A 9,778-nucleotide genomic window follows, 5' to 3' on the forward strand; every position below is an offset into this window, starting at 1 on the left:
TTCTTTCTTTTTTTTAAACATTTATTTATTTATTTCATGTATGTGGGTACATTGTTGCTGTCTTCAGACACACCAGAAGAGGGCATTGGAGCCCATTATAGATGGGTGTGAGCCACCATGGGTACTGGGAATTGAACTCAGGACCCCTGGAAGGGCAGTCAGTGTGCTTAATGGCTGCGCCATCTCTCCAGCTCTAGAGGCATTTTTTCAGTTAAAGCTGCTCCTTTCTGATGACCAGGTGTTGTATTACATTGATATAAAACGAGCCAGCACACTGACCTAAAGAGTCCTGAAATCTGATGATACCTTCTAAGACAAGAAGAGAGGCAGGAGAGGGGTGGAAAGAACTTTCTAGGCCCCTCCCAAATCCCTACACGTCCAGGGCATCTTGTTCTGACATCTCGGTGACAAGAGACTACCCTCTGCTCTATCATCAAGTCCTCCAGTCCTTGCAAGTCAGCCATGACTCCACATTTTGGTCCCAACAAAGACACAGTAAATCTTGAAGCTATGAAGACATTTTATATGGATCCTGAGAGGCAGAGAAAAATCCTTGCACTGAGAACAGCTACCTCTTCTCTCAGACACTAGTCTTTTTTCCAACTTGATCCTTGACCACACAAGACCCCCTCCAGGACTCTACTTTTTCCAGTGGTCTGCTAAATTCATGCTCTCTGCTCAGCCTGACAAACCCTGGCTTGCCTTCTAACTGGGAGTCTCCCCTTTGTACTGACCCATCTACAGAAATAAACCAAGCTTCCCAGAGACGGAAGACGCAAAAGGAGGCCAGTCTAGGAATCTCCCTAGAGGCTGACCTTTCACCAAGGAAGATTTAATTTATAAAGGACCCAAGGAGAGAGCCAGGGTTTGGTGCTGTACGCCTTTAACCCAGCACTCTGGAGGCAGAAGCAGGTGGACCTCAATGAGTTTCAGGTCAGCCTGGTCTACACAGCTTGGTCCAGGCCAGCCAAAGTCACAGAGTAAAACAACACCAAACACTCCCATCACCACTCATGGGGCAGTGAGATGGCTCAGTGTGTGAAGGTGCTTGCTGCCAAGCCTGCTAACCCGAATTCTATTGCCAATACTCACACGGTAGAAGCGAAGCTACTTTTTTACAAGCTGCCTTCTGACCTCCCTGTATGAGATGTAATGCAAACACACACACACTCTGACCTCCCTGTATGAGATGTAATGAAAGCACACACACACACACACACACACACACACACACACATATACACATAAATACTAACTTAAAAGAATCCAAAAGCCAATGGCACATGCCTTTAATCCCAACACTTGAGAGTCAGAGGCAGGCAGAACTCTGGGTTCAAGGCCAGCCCGGTCTATACAGCAAGTTCCAGGACACTCAGGCTACACAGAGAAACCCTGTCTCATAAAACAAAAAGCAATAAAATAAAATAAAATAAAATAAAATCTAAGAGTCATAGAGATAGCAGTGGGTAAAGGTACTCATTGCCAAGACTGAAGAGCTGACTTCAATCCCAGGGCTCACTTGGCAGAGGAAAAGGAGGGGACCAACTCTTCTAGGTTGCCTTCTGAAATCCACATGTGTATTTGAGCACATGGATAATACCCCCCCCAAAGAAAATACCAATTTTTTAAATCTTAAAAAGTGTTCTTACTTCCCATTCTGAGTTCACAGTTGGATGCAGGCAACAAGTTATAGTGAGGAGTCCCCACTAGAAAAATGAATTCCTTGCCTTTAATCCCAGCACTTGGGAGGCAAATGGATTTCTGAGTTCGAGGCCAGCCTGGTCTACAAAGTGAGTTCCAAGACAGTCAGGGCTATATAGAGAAACCCTGTCTTGAAAAACCAAAAAAAAAAAAAAAAAAAAAGAAAAATGGATTCCAGCTTCCTCAACCCATGCCAGAGCTACATCCCAAGATGTCCAAACTAGTTTTCACCTTCAATATAGGTAAGACTCTATCACCCCAAGAGGCTCCAGAGGCTCCAGTAACAGCACAGTATTTGGCACTTGAGGAAACACGCATCCTTAAGCTCAGCAGCCACTCCAATTCCACCAGCTCTGGGGCAGTCAGGGAGAACAGGACGGCACTGCTGGCTACCTACCAGTGCTCTGACAAGGATAGCACCTACTCCTCAGGGCAGAGGAGGGAAGGCATTAGCCAGTCCACAGATAAGCAGAGCTTCAACAGCACTGAACCATGCACAGACACCAGAATGGGGGGAGGGGTTCTTGAATGAGAGGACCAAGAAGGTGACAGGTAAGATCTTAATAAAGTGACTCTCGGTCTCCATTACAAATCATTTTGGGTGATCCAAACACATGAGAAGGAAATGCTTAGGCATAAAACATAGGATGATACTGTCTTTCAAAGAGAAGCTGGCAAAACCAAACCATCAGACAACGACCACGTAAGCAGAGAATCACTCTACCTCTGAGAAAAAGGACCATACTAAGAGAAAACTATGCTCCGGGGGAAGGACCTAAAGCCACTGGCCCACATGGACAACACTCTCAACAGAGGCCTGCTAGACCAGACTGGCCAGAGTCTATACACCCAACTACCCTCAAAACAAAGTCCGCGATCCTTGGCCACAATACACAAGGGATTTTCCATTTGGTCCCTACTTAACTCTGTCCTGGGCCCCAATTTTTCCAAATAAACATGGTCTCCCTGTGTAACCCTAAGCTAGCCTTGAAGCCAAGCTGGGTTCAAACTTTTGATATTCCTGCCTCTGGCACCTGAGCGCAATAATTACAAGCATAAGCCACCATGCCCAGGACAGCCTACATCTTTTCCTGTGTCTTCTGCCCAAAGCATCTGTTTCTCCATTTGTTTATCCTGAGCGTTCCAACTGCTCTTTGTGATTTCATCACCATCTCTTCTGCAAGTGTCCCCTCAACTCAGAGGTGTAGAGAGAGCGCTAAGCCCTGGGCCAACCCAGAAAGGGTCCATAACATGGACTAACAATTCCTATGCCCCTGTGAGGTCACTTGTAGGGGTATATCTCTCATCTCTAAATAGGCCTCATGTCTGTGCTCCTGGAGCCCAGCCATAGGACAATCAATGTTCATCCTGGGTTGTAGCGTGGATGGGTGGGTGTGCTGCTATGTGATCAAGCAAACGAGAGGTGGCTGGCAGTAACCAAAGATCCCTACTCAGGGCCCTAGCTGAACACAACCCCAGTAGTGCTGTCTACACCACCTAGTGCTCTAGCCTAAGTCTGCTGTTCTTGGGTAGAGCCAACCATCACATGTCAGGAGGCCTCCGCCACTAGGATGATGTTACAGTCTATTTTGAGGGTCACACTGAAGCATCTGCCAGCCAGGACTGCCACACCCTCCATGTGTCATCATAAAAAGCTGGGGACATCCACAGGTCCATAAAATCAGCCTGAGGAACCCAGATGGCCCTTATCTCAGAGGGGCACCCCTGGCAGGGCATCTCCTCACCCTATCAGACCTGCTCCCTAGGTTCACAGCTCTGGTGACTTGGCAAAGTTCAGCTGAAGCCTATCAGTCTATGCCAGGCTCTTAGCTCCTTCACAGAGCCCTCCCTCCTAAACAGGAAAAGTCCAAACACCCAGCACCTGCCATGAAGCTAATTACCCACTAGAGTCACAGATCCACAGGTAGTGCCTACTGGAAACTCCTACTCATCCCTCACTGCAGTGCTCAACTTTACATCCCCTTATGAAAAGCTCTTCTCAGGCCTACTGAACAGGCCACGGGCTCCCTGAGGACAAGGCTGATCTGTTGCTGTCTTTGCTTCTGCTCTATTGTATCTGGTACATTCAGGATGGAAAAACAACAACAACAACAACTCTATAAATCCTTGAAATAACACTACTCTGTAGCCCCTGGGAAGCTTAAGCAGCAAGAGACTGCCACTTGTTTGAAGCTAGCTGAACTACAAAGCAAAGCTGTCTCAAAAGGATCCCACCCCAAGCACACAGACCAAACCTTTCTGTGAGGGGCTGGAGAGAGAGCTCATCGGCTAAAGGCATGGGTGCTCTTCCAGAGGACCTGTGTTTGATTCCCAGCACCCATGTCAGGTAGGTAACTACCTAAAATGCCAGGTCCTGGGGATATGCTATCATATTCTAGCCACCTCAAGTACTGTGCTCACAACACATATACCCAAACACACACACACACACACACACACACACACGTAACTAAAAATAATAAAATCACTTAAAAAAAACTTTCTATAAAACCAAACCAGACTAGCTTAGTTTTTTCTATATAAACACTAAGAAAACAAAAGCACTTCTGATGAACCATGACAATAAAAAAAAAAATGGATTAATAAATACCGTAAGTAGCAACACACAACTCTACAGAAAGACAGGTTTACAGATTCAATGGGAACATGAGTCAGTCAAGCCCAGCAAACGACATGGCCTGCTTTTCTAGCCTCAGTGAACACTCTCCCTGTCTGTCCTATCCCCTGACACTGTGATCTTGTAAGGATGTTCCTCACACCAACCCAGAGAAGACAGGCAATAGCAGCCATAATGGGAGAAGTCAGCAGCAGCTCAGACACGTGTCTGGAATCAGGCAAGGACATCTGACAGGTGAGGCGATTGCACATCTTAAGCCCTGCAGCCAGGGCAGGCTACCAAACATCTCAGGGACTCACCCACAAAACAAGTCTATCTATCGTCATTTGCGCCAGTCATTTTCTAGAGATGCTCAAATAAGACAACACAGGAAGGCTACAAAACCAATAGCTATAGCTGCAGTTAATGCTTGTGCCATCAACAAGACCTGAGTCAGAAATATACTTCCGCCGGGCGTGGTGGCGCAGCCTGGCGTGGTGGTGCTCGCCTTTAATCCCAGCACTCGGGAGGCAGAGGCAGGCGGATTTCTGAGTTCAAGGCTAGCCTGGTCTACAGAGTGAATTTCAGGACAGCCAGGGCTATACAGAGAAACCCAGTCTCAAAAAACCAAAAAAAAAAAAAAAACAAAAAACAAAAAACAAAAAAAAAAAGAAATATACTTCCAACATCAATGGAGAGGCACTGTCTCCCTGTTGGCCTCCTCAAAAGCCAAACCTGAAATGGAGTTCTGTACACAGCCAGGGCTACACAAAGAAACCCTGTCCTGAAAAAAAAAAACAAAAAACAAACAAAAAAAAAAAGAAAAGAAAAAGAAAAAGAAAAACCTGACCTATACTATGTGGCTCATACCAATAACTAGTTTTATCTCAACCACAAAAAGCCTTTCAGGGATTCCAGAAAGTAGCCTTGGGGAGTTATATACCCACCCCTATCTTACTGCTTTAGTTGTCTGTCAACTGAAGCAAGCCACTACAGACACAGACACACACACACACACACACATATCACACATGATTTTATAAATTTAAGCCTTCCAGATCAACTCAACAAGTGTATTCAACATATGTAAAAACACCAAGAATAGGTCCCGGGAATGTGGCTGGTTGGTAGAGTACCTGCCTCCTGTCTAAGCAGCTCAGGGTATGATTCCCAGCACCGTCTACATCAGGTAGAGTAGCATATGTCTGTTATCCTAGCACTGGGGAAGTAAAGGCTGGAGGATCATGAGTTCTAGGTCATCGTTCGTCATAACAAATTAGAAGCCAGCCTGGAATACATGGAACTTTGTTATTTAAAAAGGAAAGCAAAGGCTGGGAAAAACACTCTTCATTTTGTTGAGACAGGATCTCATTATGTAGCCCTGGCTGGTCTGGGATTTGCCATGGAGGTCAGCCTGTCTCCCTCAGCCTCCATTGTTGGAGATTAAAGGTGTGCATCACAGTGTAAGCAACACAACACTCTTACACGCTCTAACACAGCTTACACTCTAACACAGCTTACACACTCTAACACAGCTTACACTCTAACACAGCTTACAGGCTCTAACAAGGCTTACAGTCTAACACAGCTTACACACTCTAACATAGCTTAGAGTCTAACACAGCTTACACGCTCTAACACAGCTTACACGCTCTAACACAGCTTACACGCTCTAACACAGCTTACACACTCTAACACAGCTTTCTTCAGTAAGAGCCACTGACATCTAAAAGGGCAGCTGAAGGAATCCAGATCTCTACGTTTAAATATTCCCCTTCTGAAAACCTGCTCTTGTCTCTCACTGGCTCAGCCCTTATCTGTGAAAAAAGGCCACAAAGAAAAGATCCATTTTCCTCCCTACAAGCTTAAGAAGTACACCCATCAGTCTCCCTGGCAATATCTGAGTCCAACACCACATCTTAGTCAACACTGTAACTATTTTTGAGGTGTTTGGAGTTTTTTTGGGTTTTTTTGTTTTTTGGTTTTTGGTTTTTTAAGACAGGGTTTCTCTGTATAGCCCTGGCTGTCCTGGAGCTCACTTTGTAGACTAGGCTGGCCTCAAACTCAGAAATCAGCCTGCTTCTGCTGGGATTAAAGGCATGCGCCACCACGCCCGGCAAGGTGGGTTTTTTTTTTTTTTTGGTTTTTCGAGACAGGGTTTCTCTGTATTGTCCTGGCTGTCCTGGAACTCACTTTGTAGACCAGGCTGGACTCAAACTCAGAAATCCGCCTGCCTCTGCCTCCCGAGTGCTGGGATTAAAGGCGTGCGCCACCACGCCCAGCCTAAGGTGTTTGTTTTAAGAGGTCATTCTCATTGATACTGACTTAAACATTTAAATATGTTTTATCTGATGGTAGAGAGAAATATTAATCTTAAGTCTTCCAGCAAATGTAAGTTTTCTATCTGCAAATGAAGCAGATGGGAATGAAAGTTAAAGATGCGACAGATTCCCTTGATTAAAATTCTAAAGTCACTGAATGTTAAGGCTAAAGGCAGTTTAGATCCCAGAATGACTGTGATGAGACTCAAGCCCCAAGATGTACTCAAGTCCGAGGCCCCTCCAAGGCCAGGATGTCACAAAGTCACTAAGAAAACATTCAAGGCTCCGATCCCAACAGTTCTGCCCAGACTCAGCCTTTTTGTTTTTTTATTTTGTTTTGAGACAGGGTCTAATGAAATAATCCTGGCTGTCCTGGAACTCACTTTGTAGACCAGGCTGGCCTCTACAGAGATCTGCCTGCTTTCTCCCCACCCCACCCTACTTGTGCTGGGATTACAGCCTTGCAACACCATGCTCAGTTCAGGCTCAGCGTCTAAACCTGGCATTTTGCACACAACATAAGTGAGACAGTTGTTAGGAGACAAAAGTTATCTAAAAGCTTAAAAACACACACTCAGGTCCACATGAATGCCACTGGTAGGATTTGCAATCCTCCCATAATAGACCTAAGAAAACCTATCCCTTAGCTGGGTGATGGTAGTGCTGATCGCACACACCTTTAATCCCAGCATTCAGGAGGCAGAAGTAGAGGCAGGTAGATCTCTCTGAGTTCAAGACCAGCCTGGTCTATGGAGCAAGCTCCGGAACAGTCAGGGCTACACAGAGAAACCCCACGAAAGAAAGAAAGAAAGAAAGAAAGAAAGAGAGAGAGAGAGAGAGAGAGAGAGAGAGAGAGGAAGGAAGGAAGGAAGGAAGGAAGGGAGAGAGAGAGAGAGAGAGAGAGAGAAAGAGAAAGAGAGGAAAAAAAAAAGAAGGGAAAAAAAGAAAGCTTGTCCCAAAATAGTTACAGTCACATTCTGGAGTAGCTTGGGACATCTGCTTTGTGACAATTACTAGATGGATTAAGGAGACTGGAGGAATAAGGAAGAGAAGGACAAATGTCCCCTCTGATACCTTGTGTCTGCTTAGGTCACCCTAAAATAGGGAGTCTCCCTAATGCTGACTTTAATAAGACCTTCCTAAAGCTGGTCCAACTGGTGTTCAAGTCCTTGGACTGAAAAACAAGTTTATGAGCAGCAAGGTCACCTGACTTTGACTGTGTGAACACTGTTTATCCAGATGACAGTGGCTGCCACAGCTTTGAAGAGAGCTGCGCAGACTCTGCTGTCCCTTTGAAGCTTCCTGATGCCTCTCCTTGTCTCAGTGCCATAAAAAGGAACCTCAACCTCGAAAACAAGGGAAGTCACAAACACCACATGCTAGCAGGGGAAACCCCACTTGCCCTTTGAATTGTTAATGTAACCTTGTTACTTACAACCCCGATCTATGACTATCTAATTACAATACAAAAAAAAGTGCCCTCCGCTCCACCTATAATGTGCCCACTGCTCTCAAAGCCCACTCACTGTTCAGACCAGATCGTGTCTCTAGTCAGAGGAGTGGTAGCCCGGATCCAAGTAGGTCAGCAGGCTAATATCAGTCCCTGATACTAGTTCAGGAGCTTCAAACACTGACAACGGGGAACATCAGTCCTATGTTGAGGAGGGAAAGGGATAGTTAAGTAGGCTTACCCATCTCTTCCTTTGCTGACAATCTTTACTTCAAAATAGTAAATACCACAGGCTGCTGGGATGGGGTGGGTGGCACGTACAGAGGCTGCATCTTTGTGATTTTTGCCATGACCTGATGTAAGAAGCCAAGGAAGGAATGTCAACACCAGAAAAACGCAAATGAAGGCCTCCTTTTTCTCTACGCCATGGTAAATTCAACCCTCCCTGGCCAGAAGAAGTTCTTGTACTCTCTGAGGAATAATAAGACAACTGAGTAAACACTTAAGCCTCCCGCCTTTAGATCATCTCCACCCCAGACCAACAGTCCTGACAGAGATATTGTCCTCCACAACAAACAAAACAAGGTAGATACAGGCAACAGAAGTGTGTGAGAGACACTGAATACTGTTGTCCGTCTCTCCAGAATCCAAACAGCCCAGCCTGGAGCCCAGGGGAAGGAAGTGGCAAAAATGGAAGTCACCAACAACAACTTTAGCACACAGCGCCTAGCCCAGTCCCGGGATGACTGGCAGCCAGGCAGCCCATGCACTTACTGTGGCAATGTTACCACCTCTTTTTGCAAAAAAAAGACTGAAACTAAGCCGTGGTAAAGGGCCTAGCATAAATTGGAGCCAGCTCAGGAAAGAAGGGTGGCCCTGAAGTGGAAGGTCCTGTCTAGTTTTGGACATTTAATGCAGTTGTCTCTGAGTCTAATATTTAGGAACAGAGCAAAGGAAGCAGGGTAAACCCCGGCCTGACCAACCCCTCTACTCTGGACGTTCCGCTGGGCTAAGGCCCAACTCTCAGAAAACCCGGGCAAAGAAAGGGAAAATGGGCACAGCCTCCCTGCAGACGCAGTAAACTTGTCTCCCAGCGGCCAGACCCGCTGATACCTTTGTAATGGACACGGAGGTTTCCCTGGGAGAGGCCGATGTAGTTGTACTTGTCCTTGGGGCTCCAGGAGCGCGGCAGCGGCGTCTCGTGCTGATTAACCGCAGGGTACAAGCGCTGCAGGCGCCGACTCAGTTCCTGCTCTCCAGGTGACGGTAGCCCGCCCCCGGAGTCCCCACCGGAGGAGTCCCCAGCCTGCGGGTTCCCAGCTCCCGGGTCTGCCGTCGCCGCCGCCATCTTGGAGGGAGCTGCTATTGTGTCACTGGGGGCGGGGAGGAGTGCAACCAGATTTGCCTTGCTCAGCCAATGGGCCGTGAGCATCCCAGGGTCGTAGGGAAACTGAGTCCGAGTCCCGGCAACCTTTCTCTGGACACTACTATACTTCGCCAGATTTAGACTACATATCCCACAATGCATAGCGCTGTAGAAGCCGGCCAACGAGGGTTCCTGGAGAACTTCGGAAGATGTAGTACATCACTGCTCACTCACAAGCCAGTACAACGAAGACTCCGAACCACTGAGAACTACCATTCCCGACTGGCCAAGTGGCCAGACCTCGAAGCTCGCCTTCCTCGTCC

At 46.8% G+C, this 9,778-nt stretch overlaps 1 protein-coding gene across 6 annotated transcripts in view; it reads right to left on the minus strand.

Annotated features, from left to right (window-relative positions):
• The window catches only part of Ranbp10 (RAN binding protein 10), a 65,524-nt gene that overhangs the window by 49,440 nt on the left and 6,306 nt on the right, over positions 1-9,778 (minus strand). For 2 of the 6 annotated variants that reach the window (XM_006531426.1, XM_011248526.1), the window contains exon 1: positions 8,331-8,442. The exons of 2 other annotated variants lie outside the window; for them this stretch is intronic. Coding sequence is in view for 2 of the 4 variants with exons in the window: in NM_145824.5 (NP_665823.3) it covers positions 8,331-8,442; positions 9,203-9,437 (347 nt within the window). In the remaining 2 variants the exon portion in view is untranslated. Of the gene's footprint in view, positions 1-8,330; positions 8,443-9,202; positions 9,462-9,778 lie in introns of those variants that run through there. 2 more of the 6 variants (NM_145824.5, XM_030243814.1) reach the window with 2 other exon arrangements.

The sequence above is a fragment of the Mus musculus genome, chromosome 8, assembly GCF_000001635.26.
Source record: "Mus musculus strain C57BL/6J chromosome 8, GRCm38.p6 C57BL/6J".
Classification (NCBI taxonomy): domain Eukaryota; kingdom Metazoa; phylum Chordata; class Mammalia; order Rodentia; family Muridae; genus Mus; species Mus musculus.